General features: G+C 50.2%; 1 protein-coding gene across 5 annotated transcripts in view; it reads left to right on the top strand.

The window, feature by feature from the left end:
• The window catches only part of SPSB1 (splA/ryanodine receptor domain and SOCS box containing 1), a 29,009-nt gene extending 8,932 nt beyond the window's left edge, over positions 1 to 20,077 (top strand). For 3 of the 5 annotated variants that reach the window (XM_058855233.1, XM_058855234.1, XM_058855236.1), the window contains 2 exons: positions 14,187 to 15,002; positions 18,014 to 20,077. In XM_058855233.1, the coding sequence (XP_058711216.1) occupies positions 14,309 to 15,002; positions 18,014 to 18,141 (822 nt within the window). In that variant the 5' untranslated portion in view covers positions 14,187 to 14,308 and the 3' untranslated portion in view covers positions 18,142 to 20,077. Of the gene's footprint in view, positions 1 to 9,489; positions 9,552 to 13,635; positions 13,968 to 14,186; positions 15,003 to 18,013 lie in introns of those variants that run through there. The other 2 variants (XM_058855237.1, XM_058855238.1) reach the window with 2 other exon arrangements.
• The last annotated feature ends 7,456 nt before the right edge of the window (positions 20,078 to 27,533 follow it).

The raw sequence follows: 27,533 nt of genomic DNA, 5'->3' as shown, positions 1-27,533 counted from the left end.
TTATGTTGTTTGGATTAGGCTGTCTTCAAACTTGGCAAAAACACCAAGTGATCCTCAGTCTAGACTGGTTTTGAAAGAATCCTTGGCCTCGTGGCAATCTCCCTTTCAAGGTGCAGAACAGCACAGCAGTGATTGCACTGGCACAAAAGCCTTCTCAACAGGAAAATGTTCAATATGCTCTTAAATCTTGTTTTGGCACATCTAAGAGGACCACAGAACGAGTCTGGCCCAGAAATGGTGTCTGGGCCAGGCTTGTGGTGCCAGGGAGGTGACAAGTGCCAGTCCTGGGGCCCAGGTGGACAGAGCAGGTGGCACAGCAGGTGGCAGGGTGGCAGCAGGGCCAAGGTGGCTTTGCAGGTCCCTCAGTGGAGCCCTGTTTTGCCTGGTCTGACAGAAGAGCTGGGCAGTCCAGTTGTGTGTGGGTAGATGATTTCTCCAGGGTGAGCAGCTCCATGGCCAGCCTTGTCCAGCCTAGGCTGATATCTCCAAGGGATTGGTGTTCCCTGCCCAGTTCTTGCTCTCACTGAGTGGCAGCAGCGTGATGAACTGACTGCAGGAATGAAACCCCAAGGTGAGCTCAGTCTCTGTGAGCTTTTAATGGAGGGAAACTGTTGGATTTGATGTCCCAGCCATTGGATATTCCAGACAGTTCCCATCTGTCCCGTGTTTGGGAGCTTGTGGTGCACTGGCTGGTGGGTGGCAGCGGATTTCTCATTGCTGTCAAACTGGTGTTTGCACACAGCAAACCTTGGCCAAGCCATCCAGCCTCCTCCAAAGGAGCAATAGGAACTTCAGCAGCAGCCAGGAGACATTGGACATGCTTTGAGACTGAGCAGCCTCAGAAAAGACAGGAGCCTGCACACCGAGGCAGCAGCCAGGAAAACTGGCTCATCTCTGCTGTTCCTCATCTCCAAACTCTGAGAGAGCCAGGCAGCTTCTCCCCTGTGCTTGTTCCTGAGCAGAGTGAGTGCATCTTGCTTAACAACAGATCTCTTGACTGTTTCTACAAGGCTTCTTCCTCTCTATTTCCTAACTTCCATTAATCTGTTTCAAACCTGGTTTTCTAACTGGAAACTTTCCATTGATGTCATGGGAGCTTTGTGTGGCCCACATCAAATAGCCGGGTTCACCAGGACTCTACAAATGTTTATGTTAAACACTTATTTGGAAGGCATGTTGACTGAGGAGGACCTGTGGTGGCTGTGGTATGTAGGGAGGATGGGTTGGCTGTTCAGCTTTTGTCTTTCCTTTGAACTCTGGCAGCTGTTTAGTGCTGAGATAAGGGCTCAGGAGTGCAGCTCAGCAGAGTTTCAGCACTGACTGCTGCGCTGTTTCTTGTCTCTTACACTGGACAGGTTTTGCACTGGGTCACCTCAATGGAAAGGACCCAGATGGCAGAGTCTGGATAGTCACAGCAGAAAGCTGTTGGTGTAATTGCAGGTGTGGAATTTTGTTGTTTTGGAGGGGAAAGCCACAGTTTAGTCTGCTGAGGAGCCCCAGGGAGGGAAGGAAGGACATGAATGTTCTTCAGACCCTGCTTACTCAGGCTTCTGTGGTGGTGTCAGAGCGTTTGGAAGGTGGAAACAGAAGGGCTAAAAACCATCTTGGCATCCCCTGTCAGCTCCAGACAGACCAAGGGTGAGCAGTGGTTGCTCCCCTGCAGGAGGTTGTGCCTTGAGCTGCAGCTGAGTCTTGGCACACTGGAGGTGCTGAGGAAGCCTCTCTAAATATCACTTGATTTCCAGAGCTCAAGCTTGTGAAGCTGTTGCTTAGGAGTGAATTTCTGAGTGTGTCCCAGTAAGAGCAGGGGGCAAATTTCACCCCTTGCCACTTGAACCAGTGTTGCAGCTACTGTGAACAATGCTGCAGCGCATGGCTTGGTCACTTTTTTTGGCAAAAACATTTGTTCTGTATTACCACAACTGCTATTTCCAGGAAAAAGTTGCTCTGGGGTATCTGGCCACCTTACAGAGCAGATGTCAAAGTAGCATGTGCATTCCTGCAGCCACAGTTTGTGTAATGTGCTTTTATCCTCTTCATTCTGGTGCGCTCTGCACTTTCAGATATGATTTGTCTTGTTGAGCTTTTACAGGGATAAAACTTCAAGCAGGCAAGCTAGAAAAGCTTCTTAAAATTGCTGTTTTGTGAAGCCTTTTGGTGAATGGTTGAAGCAGCCAGCCAGAGCTTTCAGGTCCCCCTGCCTGTCTCCAAAAGCCCCGCAGCAATTTCCAGGGACCCTTTCAGGTGATGGTGAAAGCAAAGCATTGCATCAGGGACTGCACTCCCTGCCAGCTCCACTGAGATATGCAGGGTCTCCTCCTAATTACGGGATGTCCCAGGTCAATTATAGCTAAACACAGAGTCCAACCATGTCATTAAACCTTTTTGGCTAATGACAAGTCAGAAATGCAGCATCATCCCAGCATGCCCTGCTCTGGGGAGCTGCTGAGTGTGTTCCAGTAAAGCTGGCAGTGGGAGCTGTCTCTTGTGCAATCTGTCTGCCAGGAATATCCTCTGAGTTCAGCATTTGGGAGCTGCTGGGCAATCCCTCCTCGCTGCTTCCTGGATGTGGAGGGCTCACCTTCCTGAGCCTGCTGCTGGAGTGGTTTGCTGAATGTTGACAAATGTCTCTGTTTATTTAATGTGCCATGTTTATCCAGCTCTTTCCTTGGCTTTTTGCTCCTATAGCCAATGTTTGAGCTGCACAGCTTCTGGCAGCTGCCTCACAAGTGGGAGGTGAGCACCACATCTTCCCAGGGGCTGGCACTGGGCTGGCTTCTCGCTGCCTGCGAGTTCCAGAGGCTTTAAAGGTCACAAGGAGCAGCTTTCCACACTCCCTGCTGGGCACTGCAAGGCTGGGGATCCACGCTTCACTTCTTCCACTGCAGCAGATGATGCTGAGCTCAGGCTGTCCTGGGCAGGCAGGAAGGGCCAGTGCTGTTTTCTGTGCTGCTGGCTGCATCACAAAACATTCATGCCCAGATTTATATTTATATTTATATTTATATTTATATTTATATTTATATTTATATTTATATTTATATTTATATTTATATTTATATTTATATTTATATTTATATTTATATCCACTGTACTGGAGGTGTTCTGCCATGGTGTCACTGCTGCCTTTCTGCTGGGGGACAGCTCTGGGAAGCTCTGGAGGCTTGGGGGAGGGAAGGAGGAAGCTGAAGCAGGGACATTGAGGACCTGAGCAAGCCGAGGTTCTGGGTGACCCTGCCATAGCAAGCTTGGATTTGTCTGGACTCTTCACCTCAACTGGCTGCTGCAGCAGCTGGAGAGGAGAAATTGCATCTTCTGTCTGTGTTGTTGGATTTGGAAAGGGTTTTTCCACAGCTTTTGTTATGTTTAAGGGTGGTTGTTGTTCCCAGATTAAACTTGAATAGAAAACATAAGGCTGCTGCCAGCTTTCTGTCACAGACACCTTTTATCTTGCATTCATCTCTTCCAACAGATGCTGCTTTCATTTCTTCTACTTTGCTTTTTCTTTTTTTTTTTTTTTTTGGCTACAAGACTAAAATTAACAGCCCTTTGATGCAGGGGAAGAAACTGTATTTCAAAGCAAAGTACCTAGTTAACTTTGATACTAAAACTGCTGGTTTTATCTTGGAGGTAATTCCGTGTTCCTTGGAAACAAATCTGAGAGTTGGAAGCTCCTGAGCCCTGCTTGCTCTGAGTGAACATCAGGATCCTCCTTCCCTGGGAGCATCAGTGGCTGCTGCTGGGCTGGGAGGAGCAGCTGGGGCTGAGCTGCTCCAGGTGAGGCTGCAGCTGCAAGGGAGGTGCCTGCTGCTGGTGGCAGCGTTGGTGCAGGCTGTGTTTGCAGCTGCAGCTGTCAGAGGCTGCAGGTTTGTGTTCCCAGCTGCAGGTTTGTGTTCCCAGCTGCAGGTTTGTGTTCCCAGCTGCAGGTTGTGTTTGCAGCTGTCAGAGGCTGCAGGTTTGTGTTCCCAGCTGCAGGTTTGTGTTCCCAGCTGCAGGTTTGTGTTCCCAGCTGCAGGTTGTGTTTGCAGCTGCAGTGTGGCACTGTTGCTGTCAGAGGCTGCAGGTTGTGTTCCCAGCTGCAGGTTTGTGTTCCCAGCTGCACTATCAGAAGCTGCAGGTTTGTGTTCCCAGCTGCAGGTTGTGTTCCCAGCTGCAGGTTGTGTTTGCAGCTCTCAGAGGCTGCAGGTTGTGTTCCCAGCTGCACTGTCAGAGGCTGCAGGTTTGTGTTCCCAGCTGCAGGTTTGTGTTCCCAGCTGCAGGTTGTGTTCCCAGCTGCAGGTTGTGTTCCCAGCTGCAGGTTTGTGTTCCCAGCTGCAGGTTTGTGTTCCCAGCTGCAGGTTTGTGTTCCCAGCTGCACTGTCAGAGGCTGCAGGTTGTGTTTGTAGCTGCAGGTTGTGTTCCCAGCTGCACTGTGGCACTGTTGCTGTCAGAGGCTGCAGGTTGTGTTCCCAGCTGCAGGTTTGTGTTCCCAGCTGCAGGTTGTGTTCCCAGCTGCAGGTTTCTGTGGCACTGTTGCTGTCAGAGGGTGCCAAGCACAGAGCTGGAGGTGCAGCACAGCAGGAGGAAGGACTGAGGACATGCAGTGGAGCTGCCTGTGTCCTCTATAGCCAGACAATTGTTTTTCCCTGCCCTCCCCAGCCTTCCTGCCTTCAAAGACTCGTTCTGAGCGTGAGGTTGGTGTGAGCATCCAGCTCCTGCCTTTCATCTTTCCCAGTTAAGAAGAGGAGCCCTGTGATGTGAGGGCTGTTCCCAAGGAGGAGGCTGAAGCCTGCCTGTCCTCAGAGGGAGCACAGCTGGTGGATGAGGCTGAGCCATGGCCCTGCTCATGTGCCAGGTGACTTTAGGGACTGCAGAGTTGCTGACCTCGGGCCCTGGCTGGCCTGGCATGTCCATGTCCATGGAAGGACAGATGTTGCTGTCATGGGTCAGTCACAACCAGTGCCTGGTGCAGCAGAGGCACATCTGCTGTGCAGGTCATGCTCCAGGTTCTCATTGGAGAGCAGGGGAAGGGAGATGCCTGCTGGAACTTCCAGACTCACTGAGGGACACCATGGAAGGTGTTTTTGCCTATGGGCAGGTGCTGCAGGCACTGGAGAATCTGCCAGAACCTGTCAGGACTGAGTGATGAGCCCCTGCTTGGGATGCACTGCAGGGCTGTTGACTTCCGAAAACATCCTTTTGCTAAATGAACAGAATGCTTTCCTAAACAGTGTGAAAAAAGTCACTTCCTCAGTGACTCAGCTGTCTCCTCTTGTGAGGCTTTGTCTTCAGTGGTGACACCCTCAGGCTCCACAGACCTCAGGATAGGAAGGACCTGAACCCGTAGTTCAAAGTGTGAAAGATCCTCTGGGGTCTTCATACACAAGGATGCAGCTTCAGTCCTTGTTTTCAACCCTTAGGAAGCCCAGGATGGGGAGATCTGGGTGACTTTTACAGAGGAATGCTGAGTTTTTCCATGTGTCAAGGTAAGACAGCAAGGCTTGTGAACTGAACCCATGTTTGTGCTGCTAAGAGTAATTTGCTGAGGGGTATGAAGGCACTAACAGCTGGGATAAGGGGTTGAATTCACTTGTTTAGGATTTACTCAGCCTGAGGATTAACACAAAACTCAACCTGAAACTGGCTGGTCAAGAAACTGGAATGACTTGAACAGGGAGGAAGATGCATAACCCCAAATATGAGAAGTTTTGTCACCATGAAGTTTGCCAAGCTTTGGAACAGATTACCCAGAGCTTGTACAGCCTCTGGTTTTGGAGGTTTACAAGAGTAAACTGGTGAGAGAGAAAATAAGATTTGAGTGCCAGGGAAGTGGGGATGGAGCATAACTTCAGTTCTGCACCTCGAGGCCCTGATTTTGCTGAGTGCTGCTCTGGCCTCTGAAGCAGAACCCGGTTCCCAGGGCTGTAAGAAGCTCCTTGGAGGGAGCAGAGACTCTGTGCAATGGAGCAGGAATGATTTGTTTCTAGTACATGGCCCAGATTTCAACCATGCTTTTTCTGTAGTGATGAGCAGTACCAGACACTTGCACAAGTTCCCCTCTGGCAGAGATGTATTTGATGTAAATACATGTGCTGCAGCTTCAGACACAATAAACGTATTTGAGGGTAACAGGCTGAGTAATCTGGTGCTTGGCAGCTGCTCTGTTGTGGGGATTTTTGCTTTACTGTTAGCAGTGCTTGTGACATCCTTAAATGAAAAAAGGAAGAGACAGTAACTGAACAGCCTTAATATCAAAATAGCTCCAGCTACAACTGCTTTACCTGAGAGGAGGAGTCCTGCAGGCTCTGTCTCCTGCCACAGGAGCAGGGATTGCAATGCTCACAGTCCACTGGGGACATTCTCAAACCATCTGAGAAATCTCTTTGCTCTGCCCTGCTGTCACCTGGGGAGGGACAGAAGGGGAGTTCTGGTAGCTGGCTGCTGAGAACATGGATTTCTTTTAATGCAGCTGCTGCTAGCAAGAAACCACAGTGATTCACGAGCTGTTCTTAGGGGAAAGAAGTGCCTTGTTATCAAAAATTTTGTCCTGGTGGGTTGGTGGTGGTGTTGGCCAATCTCACAGTCATAGCCAAAAATGTGCTTTTGATATAGGAGTGGAAACTCTGGGTAGAGGTAGAAACATCAAACTTCTTTCTTTCCACCCACTGCTCCCCTCATTATCAGACAAAACTCATGAATCCAGATGCTTAAACAGAGGTGAGGGATGGACAGTGGGCAGTGTAGGCTGCAAATTAAGTGGGAAAATAAAAAAACAGGGGGTTCTTGTGCAAGAGGGTGGCTTGTCCTGGATTATGTGGGCTTCTTTAATGCAAATAGATCTGAACATAAACATTTACTGTTTAAAATTCATGGTGGCTTAATTGTGGAGGAAATGCCTGTGTAAATGCAGCCTATCAAATGGCTCCAGTGCTGGAGGGAGAAACATTCCCAGGTTGACCAGGCCTTTCAAGTGCTGCTTGGTTAGAAAACTAACCAAGGGGGGGCTGTGTTTGCAATGTGCCAAATGCAGATTTCAGCCTTAAAGGCTTGTGAGGCTTCTCCTGGCAGCGGTGCCTGTTCACATGCAAAGTCCCAGTAACACCTGGAAAACCAGCTGGGGGTGGCTGGGCAGGTACAAAGGTGTGAGGAAGGTGAAGCTCTGGATGTGTGGACAGAGGTTGCCTGTGACCTTTCTTCCTGCTGCTTGTGTGACTTATTTCTGATGGCACTTGGTCTGGCAGCAGCTTACAGACAGCTCTTGGGTGTCTCTGGAGAAACTGGAACTGTGCAAAGCCTTTTCACCATGTCCAGGTGCTGCCTCTGCCCAGACTGAGCTGTTCTGCTGCTTCCCCCAAATTCCAAAAGAATTCTCTGGAGTGCAGCCCTGTGGCACCTTGAGCCTGACACCTCTCATCAGGATGGGTGTCCCCAGCCCCTGTCCTGGCAGCGAGGGCTGTCTGCAGTCCCTGGGTGTGCTGTGAGCCTCAGGTGAACCTGAGCAGGGTCAGTCCCTTCTGTGGCACAGGGCACGGTCAGGAATTGTGCCTGGAACCCAAGTGCATGGGGTCACTCGTGTAGGTAACAGCACCTGCTACAGCACTGGCTTCAGAGCTGCTTCTGGAAAGCAGAATATCTAGAGATAGATAGAATATCTAGAGATGATATCCTAGAGCAGCAGGAGGCTGGGGAGGAGTGAAGGGAGAGCTGTGAGGAAGGTCAGTGCTGCAGCAGGTGGGATGTGGGACTCTGGTGCATTTCTCAGTGTTGAGCTGCTTGCAGAGCTGTCCCTGGGATGGCAAACCCAGGCTCCAGCCTGGTCTGAGAAGAGCTTCCCTTGCTGGGTCCTGGTCACTGTGAGTGCTCTGCCACAGCTCCTGTCAGCCCCAACTTGCCAGCCCCTCTCACACCACAGAACACAGCTCAGAAGAGTTCTGATGTGTGTTCAGAGTACATTCCTGTTACAACAGGAAAACAGGAAAAAAGAGCAAATTGCCCAAGTCTTTTTAACATCTGTGAGCTGCAGTAAATGAGCAGTTCCCAGCCAGAATCTCCTTGTCCTGACTTGGTCTGCAAAGGCCACGGGCTCTGAGTGAGTGTGGAAGGAAATGAGAGCAGGGTGAGGAGCCCTGTGCTGCTGGTGGTGCTGAGCTCTGGACTCAGCAGCACTGATTGTTCAACCTGCAGAGCTCCCTAAAGCTGCTGCTGGCCTCAGAACACCCAGGACAAAACTTCTGCAAGGTGCCTACAGAAAAGAGACAAAAGAACTGCTTGAGAGTCCTGGCCTAAGTGGGTTGCCCATAGGAAGCTGGACCAGCAGTGCCTCATGCCAAGAACATAATTGCAGGCAAATGACTGCAATCTACCTGGGAGAAGCTATTTTAAAGACTCTTGATTTGTGCCTGGGCTTTAACCTGCAGTTGGCATTCATAAGTTACCCTATGCAGAGCTGCAAAGAGCTTAATGACCTTTGAGACATCCACCAAACTTCCTCTGTGAGGAAAACCAGCCCGAGCTCACTTTCATTTAAAGAAATGTCTTTTCTCTGCAACCAAAATTGCTGTTTGTGACTGCCTTCAGTGGGAGAAAAGATCTCTGGCACAAACTTCTGGAACTCTTTCTGAGTTGCTTCCATCATTACAAATATTTTGCAAAGTAAACTCTCTCCTATTGCTTAGAATTGTTTTCTGCCAGATTGTGCAGCTTTGTAGTTCACAGGAACTGGCTGGGGGGGTGGACAGTGGAAATGTGCTTGAGTTGGTGTCTAGCAAGTGGCTTGGTTGAGGATGGCTGGTGGTTATTCAGGTTTTCATTGTCTCAGATGTGCTGCTCTGAGTAAGCTGGGTGCTGTTTTGGAGAGCCAGAGGCTGGAGGATGGGCTGTGAGGGCATGGCAGAAACAGCCAGAGAAGCTGAGCAGGAGCTGCCCAAGGAGAGCGAGCTGTGTCCCCACTCTGAACTGGCTCCTGCTGGCCTCATGTCCTGGCACTGCTGTACAGGGACCTGCTCCAGGCTTCCTGGGGCTGGAGCCTCTCCTGCAGGGCTGGGGGAGCAGCAGAGCCCCTGCCCAGGGCTGGCTGAGTGGGGCTGTTTGCTCAGCAGGGCAGTGCTGCCCTCCAGGCTGGGTCAGCACCCGGTTCCCCCCATCCTGGGCACACCTCGAGCACTGGGGCTTGTCAGGACCTCCTTCCCCTGCTGGAGGAGTCTCCTTTTTGCTGGTTGCTGGGACCAGTGCCACCTTCCTTAGCTCTTTCTTGCCCAAGCTCCCGTGATCTGTGGCTGCAGTTTCACTTTCTGCAGAGGAGCCCTGGCAGCAGCTGAAGCTGCTGAGCCAAGCTGCTGCTGCTGCTGCTGCTGCTCAGGAGGTGGGGCTGAGCAAGTAGCCCCTGTGGCAACCTTGGCCATGTGTGAGGCTGCCAAAAGCATTGCTATGCAGCCAGGGTTGCCTGCCCAGTCCTGATCCCGGCTGAGTTGCAACACTCCGAAACTGGCTCTGACCATGTTGTTGGTGCAGTTGTTCCTGTCGTCTCTGCCTGGTCCCTGCCAGCACAGCACTGGGGAGCTCCAGCAGCACAGGTGAGCTCGCCTTTCCCAGGCTCTGGGCGCTGTTTGGTGGGTGGGAAGGGTGCTGAGGCCAGAATGCTGCTGGTGGCATCAGCAGTGTCCCAGCCTGCCTGGGCCAGCTGTCAGACACAGGGCAGGTCACCTGCTGCGTTTCTCAGGCTCACAATTAACACCAGGGACACTCCTGGCTCCTGGCTCCTGGGGGCTGAGGTTTGGCTGCTGTCAGAGGCACCTCAGTCCTTCCCTCTTCACCCCATTTGAGGTGTGCTGCAGCATTGCTGCTCCAGCTTGGCTGCTCAGAACATCCCTGTGATCCAGGGATCTGCTCTCAGAACATCCCTGTGATCCAGGGATCTGCTCTCAGAACATCCCTGTGACCCTGGGATCTGCTCTCAGAACATCCCTGTGATCCAGGGATCTGCTCTCAGAACATCCCTGTGATCCTGGGATCTGCTCTCAGAACATCCCTGTGACCCTGGGATCTGCTCTCAGAACATCCCTGTGACCCTGGGATCTGCTCTCAGAACATCCCTGTGATCCAGGGATCTGCTCTCAGAACATCCCTGTGATCCTGGGATCTGCTCTCAGAACATCCCTGTGACCCTGGGATCTGCTCTCAGAACATCCCTGTGACCCTGGGATCTGCTCTCAGAACATCCCTGTGATCTGCTCTCAGAACATCCCTGTGATCCAGGGATCTGCTCTCAGAACATCCCCCTGATCCAGGGATCTGCTCTCAGAACATCCCTGTGATCCAGGGATCTGCTCTCAGAACATCCCTGTGATCCAGGGATCTGCTCTCAGAACATCCCCCTGATCCAGGGATCTGCTCTCAGAACATCCCTGGGATCCAGGGATCTGCTCTCAGAACATCCCCATGATCCAGGGATCTGCTCTCAGAACATCCCTGTGACCCTGGGATCTGCTCTCAGAACATCCCTGTGATCCAGGGATCTGCTCTCAGAACATCCCTGTGACCCTGGGATCTGCTCTCAGAACATCCCTGTGACCCTGGGATCTGCTCTCAGAACATCCCTGTGACCCTGGGATCTGCTCTCAGCCCCACCAGGGGAGCAGGGAAATCCATCCCTGCTGGGGAAGCAGCTCTGAAGAGGGGAAGGCATTGTGAAAGGTGTTTGTGGGGTTTCTGACGTGGTGGCTGTGCACATTTCTACCTGCTAGCAGGTTAGACAGCAAAATGGGAGCTGTGTTTGGCTGTTGGCTTGCAGGATGAGCATTCAGCCCAAGAAAATTATCCCAAGTTTTTTTCCTTTTGCTTTTCTAGTGAAATCATGGGAACATGAGCAAAACTACAGTGGGTTTTTCAGTCTTGTTCACTGGTACTGTCTGGGATCCTTTAGTTCAGCTTCTAAGCTGTAAGCAAGTCAATGACCATGTGCAGTGTATATATATATATATATAAGTATGTATGTATGTATTTCCTTTCCTTCTCCTGAGGTGTGTTCCAGGCTGGAAATCTCTAGGGCAGGGCTCTGATTCATTGTCTGCAGAGCACCCAGAGCCTGGGTGTTTAAAGGTTTGGCCTCTTATCTGTAGAAGTACACCTAATGAATATTATGGGAGAGAGATAAAGCCACAGTAAACTGCTGAGAAGAAATAAAGTAAAACTGGATCAGGAATCAAGGAGTTGAGGTTCCTTCATGTGTTCTTGTTGATGCTCCAGACAGGTGTCCTGCAGAGCAAGGGAGGACCTGGGAGGGGCTGTGAGCTTCTGAACAGCAAAGAGAAGCTGGACTCCAGCTCTGCTCTGCCATGCTCTTACCTGCAGAGCTGTGTTCTCCCTGGTTAACAGCAGAGCTTTGCCTTCCATTTAAATGTCTTTGCTGTCTCCTGCCTTGAGCTGTTTGCAGCAAGCAGTTGTTTTGGAACCTGGCATTTCCATCCAGGATGCCAAACTGACTGCTTGAACACCCAAATGGAAGGGAGGTCTAATTCTCACTGAACACAGCAGGGAATACTTTTCTCTGAGACACCCTTGGAATTTCATTCCCCAGTTTTTAAGCCCAGAGGGTTAACAATAGAACTGAAAATAGCATGGGAGCAGGAGTGAGCATCACGGGGATGAGCTCGTGTTGGTAAAGCAGAGCAGAGTTGCAGCAAGCCTGAGCTGTTGATAAGACAGATAAAAGCACTTTCAGTGTTTACATTTGTACTTAAACCTGTAGCAGTTCAAAGGTTTTGGAGCAACTCATTCCCTACCGTATCTTTTCGTTTATGGCTGCCTGTGTCTCATATCAAGCTGCCCAGGGCATTAATCCATTAATTTACCAGGATAAGCCTTTCTGTCTCTCTCCTGCTGCAGGAGATACAGGCCTGTATTGTCTTGTGCTTGAAGAGGCTTTTCCTTTTAAGAAATGAGGGCATAATTGTGTTCCTGACTGGAGGGCAAGGTGCCACTCTGCAGTTCTGGAGCAGGCTGGTGCCAGGAGCAGCAGAGCCAGCTGTGAGCAGGAATTATTGCCTTGTCCTGCCATGGATCCCCACTGCACTGAAACCTTGGCACAGAGTGCTCAGTGCCTGACCTGCTCTCCCTCTAACCCAGCCCTTTGTTTCAATCTTTTTCCTTTCCTCACCCTTTCTCTTTATTCTGGCTGTTGTTGTTCACCTGCTGCTGGTGACAGTCTGTCAGGAAAGGGTGCTGAGCAGTGGAAGGGAGGAGTGGTGCTTGTGTCAGAGAGCTGCTCTTGGCCAGAGCAGGCTGTCCTTCCCCACAGCCTCAGGAATCTTCTCAGGGGTGATCCCTTCCTGCTGCAGCAGCCTCAGAGAAATATGGTGAAGCTTATGTTGGCAAAAGGCAAAAAGCCACAGTGAACAAGGCATTGTTCTGCTAATGAAGAGCACAATTGTATTCCTTTACTTGTCTTGAGTATTTTGTGCTTCAAACACCAGTGCTCCTGCAGCCTGCTTTGTTTTGGTTCTTGTTTCCTATGCTGTGTTCTCACATGTACTGCAGGAAATCTCTGCCTCTCCTCCCTCTGCCAATGTTTTGTTCCCTTATCCTAATCAAAATTCCACCAGCTGAATTTGCCTGTGGATTTCCACGTGTGCCAGTCCCTTGTTGGCAGCCGGGGAGTTCACCTGGCGAGCCCCAGAGCTCTGTGCCAGCAGCTGATGGCTCCATCCATCCATGCCAGCCTGAGCAGACAGCTGACACCGACCCTTGGTGAAATTCCTGCTTTGGGTCAGTGTGAAGGTGTCTCCTGTGGGGCTGGTGTCTGTTTTGGATTGTTCCTGGGCTGGAGATGCTGCAGAGCCGTGCCCAGGGGCTGAAGTGAGTCACGGGAACGCTGGGCCCAGGCATGAAACCCTGAGCTGTGGGAGGATGATGCTCTGGCGTGCAGGGACTGCCCTCCCTCAGCTGCTTTTGCTGTCACTCACTTGTTTTTGCTGTTGGCCAGCTGGCTTACACGGTCCAGGATTTGTTTTGATGTTGTGGATGGGATTTATTTACCTTCCAGGATGTGGTGGTCATCTCAGCAGTGATAAGATGATTTGGCCTGTTTAAATGGCATCTTCTGTCTCAGTGCCCAGCATCTGAGGTCCCTGAATAGTTTGAAATAGCTGCACTGCAGCCTCTGCATTGGGATGTGACTTTTAAAGAATCTCGGGCATTTTCCTCTCCATCCATGATTTTAAAAAAAGTGGGAAAGGGAAGAAAAAGTAATTTTGTCTCTTGTTACTTAAGAATTGGAATTTAGCTCACGGTTCCAATGGCATACCTTGGACTAGTGGTAAAAACCTGTAGGGAAGCTGCTGAATTCACCCCTAACCCAGAACATACGTGAGCATTCCTTGTTCACCTTCTAGCTGAAGCCTTGCTGATGTCCAGTAATCTTATTTTTAAACCAGATCTGATTCATGCTCTATTTTCTATGCCAGATGAGGTCCTTGGTTGTGAGTAAGTGTTGTGACTGTAGCTGGCAGGAGCGCTGCATGATTGCCTCACTTCAGGAAATGTTAAAATAACACTTTTTTTTCTTAGAAAGCTCGTTTGCACCCCTCCCACTTCTAATTCTCCTAATAGCTGCCCCCAGTTTGGCAGCTGTGTGACAGAGGGCTGTTTGTGTTGCTGAGTGAGAGCAGAGCTGGAGGAGAGGTGCGCAGAGCGAGCGAGTCCCTGGCCAGGCCACCTCAAACATTTCAGAGCTTTCTCTGCAATCTGGAAGGAAAACTGCTAAACTGTGAGAAGGATCTTGCTCCTCCCCCTGGGCTCTGCAACTGAAACGAGGGATTTTTTTTTATATATTTTTTTTCCTCTCAGAAAGGAGAGGCTGCCGCAGCTGAAGCCGCTCACAGCAGGTTTATCTGCCGGGCTCGAGGGGCCGGGAGCTGCTGGAATGAGTGGCCCCCAAGGCTGGAGCCAGCAGCCTCTGTCTGCTGCTCTGCACTCACACTCAGCCCTCCAAGGTACTGAGCAAAGCTTTAGCTGGGGACAGGGATCTCCTCAGCCCTGTAGCCACGGCCAGGGTGGTGGAGCCAGCCTGGTGGAAAGGAAGCACACGTTGTTGGGATGAACAGATGAACGTGGCACACGAGGCCCAGCGTGCTAATGTTTAACTTGTCTCTTGGCTTTTTTTTTGTCTTTTATTTTTTTAACTTGTCTCTGTTTTTCTTTCCATCCATTAGGCAATCCTGAGTGGTGCACATCTTGACAAAGTCTCCTGGCAACATTTTCTGCGGGGCTGGATGACAGCAGAAGCTGCCAGGTAAATCGATGAGCCCGTAAAGAGGCGGAATCAGGCCACAGGATGGGTCAGAAGGTCACAGGTGGGATAAAGACTGTAGATATGAGGGACCCTGTGTACAGGCCACTGAAACAGGAGCTGCAGGGACTGGACTACAGCAAACCCACGCGGCTGGACCTGCTGCTGGACATGCCCCCGGTGTCCTACGAGGTGCAGCTGCTGCATTCGTGGAACAACGACGACCGCTCGCTGAACGTGTTTGTGAAAGAGGACGACAAACTGATATTTCACCGGCATCCGGTGGCCCAGAGCACAGATGCCATCAGGGGCAAGGTGGGCTACACGCGGGGCCTGCACGTGTGGCAGATCACGTGGGCCATGCGCCAGCGGGGCACCCACGCCGTGGTCGGGGTGGCCACCGCAGAGGCCCCCCTGCACTCCGTGGGCTACACCACCCTGGTGGGCAACAACCACGAGTCCTGGGGCTGGGACCTGGGGCGCAACAGACTCTACCACGACGGCAAGAACCAGCCCAGCAAAACCTACCCCGCCTTCCTAGAGCCGGACGAGACTTTCATCGTGCCCGACTCCTTCCTGGTGGTTCTGGACATGGACGATGGCACCCTGAGCTTCATCGTGGACGGGCAGTACATGGGGGTCGCCTTTCGAGGACTCAAGGGGAAAAAACTCTACCCAGTGGTGAGCGCCGTGTGGGGCCACTGTGAAATTCGGATGTGCTACTTGAACGGGCTCGACCGTGAGTATGACTGTGGCAGCACGGCCCTGTGGCTCCCCGTCCTGGGGAGGGCTTTTCCCTTTCCAGAGAGGCCAGGATTGGTGTCAGCAGAGGGATTGCAGCTCTGAATCCTCCAGGGGAAATGCACAAAGTCAGTCTGGCTGCTCAGCTGTGCTGTCACCACAGCTCTGTGGGGAGCAGGCAGGGCCTGGGGAGGTGGTTGGGAGTGAGAAGGTGATGCCAGGTGTCCAGCTAGAGATGGGAAACCTTGTAGTGCTACCAAAAGAGCAGCAGGAGCATTCCTCTGACAGCTGCATTACTGGCACTGGAACCCTGGGGTCTCTGTACAGAAACAGTCCCCTTCCTTAAATGGATAATGAAGGGATGCTTAAAATCCCTCGCAGGCAAAGAATAGGGGCAGATTTTCCCATCTAAGAAAATGGGAATGTTTTCCATCTTTCAGAAAAGTAGCTGACTTCCCTGCCTGTCCAGAGCAGGGTGTGCTCGTTCTAGCGAGGGGCTGGATGCTGTAGTCAGCCCAGCTTGCGTGCCAGGCCTTTTACTAACAGGCACATCAGTCTCTAGCTAAGCTTAGTAATAAATTTGTCTGTCCAAATGTGCTAAAGTCTGTTATCTCTCATAGTCAGAAGTTCCCATGGGGCCAGACTGTGACTCAGTCCTCTGGGTAGGGTGGAGGGGAGAGGTGAAGGAAGTGGATTAAAATCTGGATTTATGTTGCGAGTGAAATAAGTTTGGCAGTATTGGTATGAAGAGTAGTTTCCCCTGCATTCCAGAACAGGGCTGTAGCAAATTGGGCTCTTGTGTTTGTGCTGGAGGTGTCCTAATGCTGGCCCAGCACTGGTAAACCCTGAGTACAGCAAAGCTGCCACCAGGCACCAGAAAAACTGAGCTGCCAGGATGACCTGGAGAGCCTTGCAAAGGGGCAGGAGCAAAATCTGCAAGTGCTTTGGGAAATAGAGTTCAGCTCTGCAAGACCAAACAGAGAGCTCTTGGCAGAGCATTTCCTCACCCAAAGAAAGCCCAGCTCCTTCTGCCACAGCAGCTTAAAGAAAGTCAGCAGCTCCAGGAACCGGGTTTGCCGGAGGGTCAAAGCCAAAAGCTGCAGCTCCACTGGAAGCCAGCGAGTGTGTGGAGCTGCTGGCACAGAGCTGCACTTTGCAGGGAAAGGGCCACCTCCAGGGCTGGGTTTGGTTCTAATGTGCTCTCAGCTAAGGAGTGAATCGTGGGCACCAGGCCAGCAGTGACTGGATGCTATTTTGGCACAGATAGAAAGAAGGTGTCTGGCTCTAAGCACTTGTGAGCATTCAATAGCAACACTGTCCAGTGATTGTAGTGCTTGTGAATGGAAGGAGGTCAGATATGTGTGTGCTTTCTCTTTTGCTCTCCTGTCAGACTGGGTTATCAGTGCAGGCTGAGGACAAATCTTAATCTCTGTGGAAGATCCTCTGCTGTAAGGCCACTGCAGTGAGATGTGTTTGTTCTGTGGATATCTGAAGGCTCTGGAGGTCAGGCCCCGTGTCCCGGGGATGCCGGGCAGTGCCTCTGTCCCAGCTCTTTCTCCGTGGGACTGGGGCAGATTTTGGATGCAGAGGGTCTGTGCCCCTGTGGTTTGAGAATAAACCACGCTGGGGAGTGCCAGAGGAGTGCTGCCACTCATGGGCCTGTTTGGCAGCGTCCCAGGCGGGCACAGAGCTGCTGTGCTGCAGGGGCAGCAGCCCAGGATGGGGCAGGGGCAGCAGCCCAGGATGGGGCAGGGGCAGCAGCCCAGGATGGGGCAGGGGCAGCAGCCCAGGATGGGGCAGGGCACAGGGGGCCAGGATGGGGCAGGGGCAGCAGCCCAGGATGGGGCAGGGGCAGCAGCCCAGGATGGGGCAGGGGCAGCAGCCCAGGATGGGGCAGGGGCAGCAGCCCAGGATGGGGCAGGGGCAGCAGCCCAGGATGGGGCAGGGGCAGCAGCCCAGGATGGGGCAGGGGCAGCAGCCCAGGATGGGGCAGGGCACAGGGGCCAGGGCTGGCTCTGTGACACAGAGCAGCTCAGTGCTGGGGGAACACTCGGGTTCATTTGGCACGTAGCAGTGGCAGCTGGAGCTGTAGGCATCTACCAGAGGTACTGAAAGCTGCAGCTTCTCAGCCAAACCCATTCTGTGGGGGCTCTTGGGTGTCTGTGTTCAGCCCCAGCAAAGGAAACTTGCTAGAGGTGCAGGCAGAGCCCTCAGGCAGTAGAAGGATAACTGGACATGATCTGCTTTGGGATGCCTGTCAGCCCTCTCTGGGGGCAGGACAAACCCCTCAGGCTTGAGCAGTGTCAGGGTGAGCTCTGACAGCAGCAGAGACTGTGAGGAGCTAATGTGAATCTTCCTCCTGTGCAGCTGGGATGTTTGACCTCAGTCCCCTCTGTGTTGTGAGTGACTCCTCAGCAGCCCATGTGCCATTCCTGAAAAACTTGTATAATCTTGTTCAGGGCTTTAAGTACAGGATGCAGAAAAAGATAGCCAAAGGCTTGTGTCCTTCCCAGGTTTGTGGCACAGGAGGGACTGCTCTAGTGGGAAGTGTCAGGGTGCAAGCAGGAACATGAAGCTTTGACAGATGGCTTTGTTTTTCATGGGAGCTGTGAGATGGAGGGGCTGACAGCTGTTACCCTCCTGTATGAGATAAATCACGGTGCTCTCTGGGTACCCAGACACACTCTGACTGCTCTAGTCCTTTACTCAGTGGCTCTTACAGAAGGTTCTGGATACTGCAGTAAGAGGCATGAGCTAGAAGATGTGTTCTGACTGGAATGAGTGGAATTGCAGAGGAGGAACTTGCAGTCGGTATTCCAGGACTGTTTCATTCACACATTAAACAGCCTGCAGGAACCTCCTGCTCTGCTGGTGTGTGGTGAGCTGAAGCTGCTGGGGCCCTGCAGACAGCCCTCCCTTCTCTTGCTCAGTGTTCCTGGGGGGTTTAGGAGCAGCAGGTGAGTGTTACCTGTGGGCTGGGCTGCTCATGTCTCGGCTCTCTCTCCCCAGCTGAACCACTGCCTCTGATGGACTTGTGCCGGCGAGCTGTGAGGCTTGCCCTGGGCAAGGACAGACTGACTGAGATCCCCACGCTGCCCCTGCCAGCCTCCCTCAAGAGTTACCTGCTCTACCAATGACCCTCGTGCTCCAGGACAGGTGGCACCGAGGCGGCGATGGGCGCTCTCCACGCTGCAGCTCCCTGGCCAAAGGATTCCTGCCACTGCTTCAGCCTCCTGTGCCCTCACTGCGAGCTCTGCAGCTCCACTGCTCCACTGCTTTGTTCCTCGGAAGCCACTTCCCCTGCACACTTACAAAAGGAACATTTACAGAGGCTCTGTGCCTGCCTGCTCCTGGGAAAAGGCTGCGCTGCCTCCCCCTGCTCCGACAGCCTCGGGGGGAATTCTTCTGTACCAGCTAAAGGGAAAACGATCATAAAAGAACAATAATAAGAATAAAAGTAAGAATAAACACATAATTTGGGGAAAGAGTAGGCATTAGGAATAAGAATGTTAAGATCAGGTCCTAAGATAGGAAAGGCTCAGGATGGCCAGCAGAGTTGGAAAGAGTCTGGAATACCTTAAAGAATTAACTGATGAGTTTTTAAAAGCCAAAAAATAAAAAGTACAACCCCAAACCCTGAAACACCAAAACCAAGAGCCCTTCCAGCAGGACACTCCTTAGTTTGGAGGAGGTTGCTGATGTCTGTGTCTGTGCTGGGACACCTCCCCTTGCTCTGTTGCTGTTCCACAGGTTGACTCCTGCTTTCTTGTTTATCATCATTGCTTGTCCTGCTCCATCCTCTGCTCTGCCTCCTCCTAGTGGGTTTGGCTCAGTTGATTTTGCAGTCAGGCTGTCTTTAACATCTCCAGCTTTGGCTCTGGGGTTCCTGGCTGCTGTGGGAACAGGGAAGGACGAGCTTGTGCCATAGGCTGGGACCATCTCTGTGGGCTCTGTCCCCCAGTGCAGGTCCTGTCCCCTGAGCTCTGCTCCATGCCCAGGCTTTAGAGAAACCAGCATTCCTCTCATGGCACTGCCAGGGAATTCTCTTCTTGGATAAACTGCTTCAATTCATCCAGCCCGGGCTTGTTTCTGTCCCAGACCAATTCATCTGCACTGAGCTCTGCAGCAGGAGGGGTTCTGTGCCCTGCTGGGGTGGGAGGGTGTCCCAGGAGTGTGGCTGCACGAGTGCCACCAGAGGTGAGCCCAGGGGGGAACTGCTGCAGGGGGAGCTTGGGGGGGTTAAACAGAGCCCAGGGGCATCTTCAGGCACAGCAAGAGGAAACTGAACCTCTCCAGAGCTGGGGAGCAGGAGGGAGCTGCAATAACCAGGACGAGCAATTCAGGCAAAATCAGCACATCCCAAATAGATCCTCAGTAGCCAAGTAAAGAGGATGACACTCCTTTATTAGCAGGAGCTGCTCTCTTGACCTCTCCACAGGTTACTATGCTGCCTTTCTGGGGTTATTTTGCACATTTTGTGGTTTTTTTTCTTTGAAAAAAATGTTTGTGTGATTGTGGTTTTGTTTTGTTGGTTTTTTGGTTGTTTTTATGTTGGTTTTTTTTTTTTTGCTTTCGAATTATCCCTTCAGTTTTGTGTAGGTACAAATGAGTTTAGTTGTTGAAAATGTTAATATATATATTTGTGGTGTATGTATAAGAACATGTTTTAAACAGCTGCTGTAGGGTACCTTTTTGAAAATAAACTACTTGCATAGTATATTTTTTAAAGCACAGAGTTGGTGCCAAGACTGGGTGGGGTGTGATGTGCCCCTTTTTTAATCTAATATTATATGACTTTTTTTTTCAATGTAGGGGTTTGTACTAGTTTCTGTTGCAGGGTGGGACACAAAATTCAGTGTGTGTGGAGCCCTACTTGGTTGCCTTCAACTTGAACCAGTGTCTTCCAGAACTCCAGGGAAGGAGCTGTGTTCTCCCTACTTCTAATGCTCTTTGTGCTCCCTCATTTCCATCCCTCCTCACTTCACCAGGACAGTGCTTTGTACAGTTTAAAATTCTTTCTATTTTATGACTGTAGATAATACTCAGTAACCTAATAAACTTTATTAAATATTACTTGGTGATGGGTTTTATTTGCATGAAATGATCAGATTTGTTTCTTTGTACTTTGTACTTTGTTTCTGCATGAGCAGTGAGCTTATTCCCAAGAGTCCTGCCCAAACAGGCAGAGCAGGGGCTGCCATGGGCTGATCTGTGCTTGGAAGAGGTTGAAGTTTAAAGCTGGCGTGGAGGAGGTGATGGAGGTGGAGGGCAGGCTGCAGCTGTGCTGCAGGGCTGAGAGGGTGCAGCTGCCACCAGAGATGGAGCTGAAGATAATCCATGCTCAGACAGCCTTGGGGTCCTGGTGGAGCTTGGTTTGCAGCTGCTTTTACAGCTCTGTCCCCTGCCTGTGCCCTCTCACCATCCTGGGCAGCGCTGAGCTGCTCCCACATCGTGTCAGCACCGAGCTTCAGCCTCTCCAGCTGTGGCCATGCTTTTGTCCATGATGATGAAGGATCCAAGTCCTCCTGCTCTCCACACACTTCTGTCTTCCCTGCAGCCACCAAGCTGCGTGTGGAAGCCAAATCTTTTATTAATCACACTCTGCAACAGGTGAGGTTCAGCTGCAGCCTGAGAACTGCCTCAAAAGGGTCGTGGGGAGGGAGGGCTCAAAAAAAGACAAGTGGTTTCTTGTCTCTAGTCAGGATAAGACTTTTTTTTTTAATTTTGGGTGTCTCTTCCATGTGGAAAACCACATGATTAAGAGTTGTAGATCCTGAGCTGTGAGGTCCAGCAGAGTCAGTAATCAGGGTTGGATTGATTACACTGGAAGCCAGAGCTTGTGCCTGCTGCTGCCCAGAGCCAGCATCCCTTCCCTTGAGGAGGCTGGAGGGTGCTGGGAGGTGCAGGAGCTGGGGAGGGGCAGAAAACTGAGGAATTAGTTCATGCTCAGCTCCAGACACCCAAACAGGCTCGTGTTCCAGCTGCATGGAATATTTGAAACAAATGACCGGCTCGGGGCTGGGAGCCTGCAGTGTTTATGTACAGTGCCATGGCAACAGGGGAGGAAGTCATGAGCTGGGGATTGGAGCTGATGGAATCAACAAATGATATCACAGATTAGCAAATCCTCGGAAATCTGTGGCTCTCTGCTGCCCTGCTGTTCTCGCCTCCATCCCAGCCTGGCAGCGTGGTGAGCAGAGTCACAGCTGCAGGTCCTGCTTGTGTCAGGACTGCCTTGAAAGGCAGCCCTGGTGCCCTGCCAGCATCTCATCATCCTCCTCCTCCTCCTCCTCCTCCTGTCTCACCAGGGTTCCACACGTGGAACTGCTCCTACACTTCTGGGAGGCTCCTGCTGCTGCCTTGCCCTTGGTGCTCTGTGCAGAGCATTGGCATCGTGGAGCAGCAGTGGAGCAGCTTTTGGTTCTTCCTGTGAGCCCAGGCTTTGTGGGGGTAATTTGTGTCTAGAAAAGCGTGCAAGAGGGGAAGTGTTCAGTGGAGGAGCTGATAAGGAAATACATCACCTTTCTTTGGCATTCTCCTGTCCTGGGTGCAGGTTACACTCCCGTGCCTGGGGATCTTCATCAAAGCCGTGACAGGAAAACTTGGAGAGGGAAAAGACAATTTCCAATTCTCTCCCTTGTCTGCAGGACTGAGGGTTTATTTCTGAGCTCAAACAACTTCCCTCTTGGAGCCCAGCCACCAGTCTGTAGCTGTCAAGTCCTTTGCCAGTATCAAGGCAATTTTCCCTTTCCCTGGGCCTGAGATGTGGGAACTTGAAAGAACGTGCGTCATACTTTTAAGAACTTATTTTGGCAGTCCCACCTTTTCTCCTGCATAAGGTAAGACAATTATGAAAAACAGTTCCTAGCACACTGCCCCTCTTCTCTCCCACTCGCTTCCTATGCAGAGCTAATGCTGTTGATCTTGTGCCAAAGTTGCATTTGACTGGAGAAGGAAATATAGTGATTTATTAAGTAAAGTTTATTAAAATCAAAAACCTAACCTGAAGCACAACCTTTCTTGGCTTACAAAACAGTGCTGAAAGGAACAAAACTCATTCAATGCTTGCACAAAACACACTGCAGCACTGATCCTGCCCTTGCACATGTTTTCATTCGAAACTATTGCAGGCTTGTCTGCCCTTCAGACAGAAAACTATTTGAAGCAGCTGCCAGATGTTTTGTCTGCCTCGTGTTTTAGAGTTTGCTGTTCCCAGCGGGTGCTGGGGCTGCCCTGTGTGTTCTGTTCCTGTGGCACCTTGGCAGCTGTGCCCCACACAAAGGCAGCTTTGGCTGCAGTGTGTCCCTCTGCCCCTGCTGCTGCCCATGCACTGCTGCTCCTCGCTGCTCTCCAGGCTCAGGGTGAGCTACAGCCTCCTGCAGTAAAAGCACTCCTGAATCAAATGAAATAAAATAAAATAAAATAAAATAAAATAAAATAAAATAAAATAAAATAAAATAAAATAAAATAAAATAAAATAAAATAAAATAATAAAATATAAAAGCACTCCTGGCCTGAAGTGAGCCCTTGATGAGCAGCTGAGGTTCAGGGCTCGGGCACCCCCTGGGCTGGAACTTAGCTGAAATATAAATCTCATTTCCCCCCATCAGAGGGATGAAAAATCCTCAAATACAACAGAGTGGGGCTGAGACCTCTGCCTTTTTCTGAACTGTGACAAATGTGACAAATCTCAATCCAAAGGGAGATACCTGCTGAACAGGGAATACCTTGGGATTTCCTTGGTGTTTACCCAGCTTTGACAGGTTGTTGGTGTAGAATTTGTTAACTGGGAGCAGCCCCATTTGCCATCCTTGGCTTTCTGTGCTCCTGGAAAACCACATCCTGCACACGTGGGGCATCCTGGGCATCCAGAGCCCCCATTAAATGCCTTTAACCTGCAATTTTTCACTTTGCTCAGGCTCCCATCTTTTAATAATCAGAGGACTCCTGTCCACGCTTTTTGGGCCCCTGGCATTGCTCTTGCCATGCCATGAGGTGTGACTGTTCTGCAGCCAGCAGCTCGTGGCCAAGGGAAGCTCTGCTGGCCAAAGGTGGTGGCTGGGACGTGGCCAGGACAGAGGAGCCACTCGTGGGGAAGCTCGTGGAGAGCAGCTGCTTCATCCTGAGGAGTCCTGGAATGGCTGCTCCCACCAGGGCCTGTCATTGTTCCCTCTCACAACCTCTTACTGACCATTATTTAGGAGCACCTCACAAAATTTCAGTCTAAAGCCTGCACAAGCAAAAAAAGTTCTCCAGCTTATTTTTTTAAAAGGTACATGGGCAGGCAAAAAACACCTGCCTAAACTGGAATCTGGTAGGACACAGCTGTGGATTTTTATTTTTTTTTGCCTTTCATGAAAAACCACTGAAGGTTTCCCACAATGGAAATGGGTCTGAACATTTTGTTCTCTCAGTTTGCTCAAAACAGGACCTTTGAGAGTGCAGAACTTTCTGGTAGGCTGCAGGTAAAGTGCCATCCACCAAAGCAGTAACTTAATTTCCTGCCACAGGCTGGATGTTTTCTTTGGAAGAGAACCACCTAATGTTGATAAGGTCTGTTTCTACTTAATTTGAGGTCCAGCAGAGACTTGAGGAGTACCAGCTGTTATTCCTAAATATGATCTGTATTTTTCAAACTGTCTAGACACCTGGGTGGGTTGCACACATTACCAGCAAAGGTAGTTAATCATGTCAAAGGTTCCCTTTCTCTAAAGGTTTGTTTTGTTTAATGAGCTATATGGAAACCCAGGGGAGCACGGGGAATCAAGCAGACAAGTGAGGAAATTTGATCACTGAGGCTGACACTCGGACATTTTTCATTCTGGCCTGGTGTAGAGAGAGCAGAGATTTCAGGAGTTATTGGCTGTGGTGTTTGATGACACCTCTGGCACAGGAAACCCTCACACAGTGGGCTGTGGGATGTTTCACGTCTGCCCTCTGTGAAATGGTGTTAAATGAAAACTGACTGAAATTGTGCTGCACAATAGGAAGGCACAGCACTGAAATTTAGATTTACAGAACGCCAGAAGTGCAATTTACAACTGATTGTAAAGGAAAACCTAGAAGAATGAGCACTCAAGGTCCTTATGATGCATCCTACTTGGATAAATGTGTTTTCAATTAGTGCTCTCACAGATGTCACCTCTGTGATAAAACCCTTTTTATTAGAAAGAAGGAGATTCTTCATATTCAATCTGATTGGTTTATTTGCATTTAAAAAAATAGAAATGCAAATAACCACGGAGTTGAAAAGGGTGAGAGACAGGGCAGGAGCCCACCCTGAGAAGCTGCATCCTACAGCTCAGGCACTCCTGAGGTGGGCTTGCAGATCATGGGTGTGGAGTGTGGGTCCTGGAGGATTCCTAACACAATTCCTAACACAATTCCTAACAATCCTAGCAGAGACTTGTGGCACACACACTTCAGGCCTGTGTTTTCTTGTGTTTGTGTTTGCTAACTATGGTTTGAACTTCATAATCAAGACCAACCATGACCTTCACTAGAATGAACTTGTTTTTCTCTCTTGGGTTGCCTGGCACTAATCACAAGAACTTTTCAGTAAGCACAAGGGGTGTATCTTTCTCTACAAACAGCAGAGACAAATAAAATAATATTCTGGTCAAACAGGTGGGGTGTTTGCAACCTAAACAACCCAAGACAAGCTATGATTCATTTCCCAGTGAGTTTAGCGTGCAGTTTAGAAGAGCTGAGCACCAGCTCCCCAGATGGGTGTTAAACAGCGTTGTCAGGAAGGGATGGACACTGAAAGAGCAGATCTAACTCTGGAAGAAGCCAGGATGCAAAAAGATTGTTGGTCAGGAAAAGCCTTTGACATGTGAATCTTTTACCAGATGCCTTTGGCAAAGGTTCAGAGTCACAAGTGGGAAGAGAGGGGGGAGGGTTTGGCCCTGGGGCTGGCTGAGCATTCTGACTTTTGGATAAAAGTCTGTGGGTACCAGCTGGGGCAACTGAGGCTGAGCCTGCAGCATCTGCAGGGCTGGCAGCACTCAGGGTGATTTTCCTTGGGTGTTTTCCCAGTGCTCAGTGGCTCCCAGTGGTGCTAGAAGCTGTTTGAGAGAAGCAGAGCGCTGCAGACTGTGCTGTTTCTAAATGCTCTCAGATATCTTTCTTGCCAGATTCTCTTGGAGAGAGATAGAGTAATCAAACCAGGCTGGAAGTAAAAGCACACTCGTGTGTGTCCAGGGTATTGCCAAAGTGGACAGACTGTCCTGCCTGGGCCTGCCAGAAAAGTTGTGTTTTGTCCAGCGGAAAAGAAAACATCCTTTTCTCTTTGCACTTTGGAATTTGTCTTTTCAGACTCTGAGCTCATCAGCAGAGTCTCTCCCACTATGACAAGTTTGGCCACCTTGGGTCAGGACCATGGTGCAGTAAATTGAGTTTTGCAGCAGTGGCCAAGACTCGGCTGTCCCCCAGAGAAAGTGGCAGAAGCTCCAAAGGTTGCAGAGCTGCAAGGGGGAAGGAGGCTGAGCTCCCATTTGGAACTCACAGCCTTTTGTGCTGGCTGTTCTCTGCACTACCAAAGGCCCCTAAACAAAGCACACAAGGAATGTTTCATACCTAACACATTTCCTGGCTGAGTTTTGGAGCACAGGCAGTTTGCAGCAGGCTCTGTGTGAGCTCTGTATCACAGCTGGCAGTCCAGGTGTGCCATCAACACACAGCTTTATTTCCAGGCTGCTCCATAGAGCTGGAAAGGCTGATTTCTTAAGAGAAGCACCTAAATAGTGACATTTTTGCTGTCTTTTGCTTTAAACCCTCATCTTTATCTAGCATTGACCTTCTGTTTCACTCTTTACTGTCTGCATCAGATTAAAATGACAGATTTCCTTGGATTAAATGTTAAACTGGGACTACCAACTGTAATTGGTATCTTCACTAAGAATGACCCATTCTGCCAGAATGGCCACATGAGAAAACCCCACATGAGGCACTAGTGAAGTAAAATTGAAGTTCTTAGCACTCTGGAACATGCAGAGTGGCTCTGCAGGAAAACAGCAGCTCCAAGGACACCCTTGGAAGGAGGAGCTGCCCCTCTCCAGCCCCACTCTTCAATCAGTTATGTTCGAAAACTTCTTTGCTGTGGGTGGTGGATGGGGATATGCTTAAAGCAATCAAACAAAGGTGGGAGGAGAAGAAGCAAAAAGAAACACTCTCCTGAAGCCAAATTATTTGGGGGGAAGGGGAAGTTGTTTTGTTTTGTTTAGTTTTCTGATAAAACATCCCTACAGCCAAGACAAACAAAGATGCTTGCTCTAGATCTTGTTACCTTTGCTTTCCTTGGGCCCCATGTCAATTCCCAGATTATTTTTATGGACTGTTTAATCCAGAGCTTTATTTCCCCTGTAGATAAATGGTATTTTAGATTCCAGGACAGCCTCAGATGCTAATACCAACTGTCTAGACAAGAGTGGCCCATGAGCATGATCATAAATAAAGAGTCTTGGGGCTTTGGGTTTTTTCCTTCCTTCTCTTGTCCAAATAACTTGAGAGAGACTGGCAGGAGAGGCTGGCCCTGTGGAGGCAGGGACTGCACAGTTCTCCCCTCCTTTGCCATCTTTTGGATGGAATTGAGCTGGGGCCATGCCAGGGGATGCCTGGTGTCTCAGAAATGTAAATATTTCTAGGGAAGGAGCCAGGGGCTGGAGCTCACAGTTATGCATCTCTAGGCTTTACAGAGGAGCACTGAAAAGGTTTTTATGCCTCTCATGGCTTTCACTACACGGATCTTCAGCTGCATTTTCCTGGGGGAAGGAGAAGTTTCTTGCAGCTTCTGTTCTTTGTTACAGCTGTGCAGAGCCACTGTGCAGCACTGTCCTCTGGCAGGGATGCCCTTATCACATTTCCTTTACTGATGCTATTAGAGAAAGCATTAATCCTCACTTCAAGCACGTACTGATCTTTTCCTAATGGCACAGCTGATGCCAAAGTGCCCCACAGGCTGAAGAAGCAGATCAGGGGAAAAAAAAAAAGAAAAGAGAGAAAAATCACAAGGCTTAAAAAGTTTTTGGTGGGTTGATTTTCTCTTGACAAATAAAGGTGCAGGTATGTAATCCTTAAAGTTTTCATGTTCCCTTTTAAACACTGGAAGAATCCTGCTCATACAATCATATTAAATGTGGATATTATTTTAAAAGAAGGAAAATTATAGAGTATGATTGATCCTGACCAAAAAAAGAAAGCAAAACTTTCATTTGGTGGGAAATATCAACATTTCAGCATTTTCCAATACTGTCATTTTTAAGAAATCCCCTGATTCCTGCTCTCAACCAGCCTTTCTGGCCAGCAGCACTAGACACAAAGCCAGAACCCAGCAGAAAGAGTCTCTTTTAGCAGTGTACACACACCGTGTTTATAAAGCCTGCACTTTGTTTTTACTTGCCTCTTGTAGAGGATGTACAACTTCCTCAGCATTTCACTTCCATAGGTTCTCCAAAGGCTGGGGGATTCCAGCTGGCTGTGAGCCAAGGCAACCATAAATCAGCCGTGGCAAGAAGTCCCTTCTCAGCAT

This window comes from Poecile atricapillus, chromosome 22, assembly GCF_030490865.1.
Source record: "Poecile atricapillus isolate bPoeAtr1 chromosome 22, bPoeAtr1.hap1, whole genome shotgun sequence".
NCBI lineage: Eukaryota > Metazoa > Chordata > Aves > Passeriformes > Paridae > Poecile > Poecile atricapillus.
The sequence above is the reverse complement of the archived record's forward strand: the minus strand, read 5'-3'. Positions and strand labels throughout refer to the sequence as shown.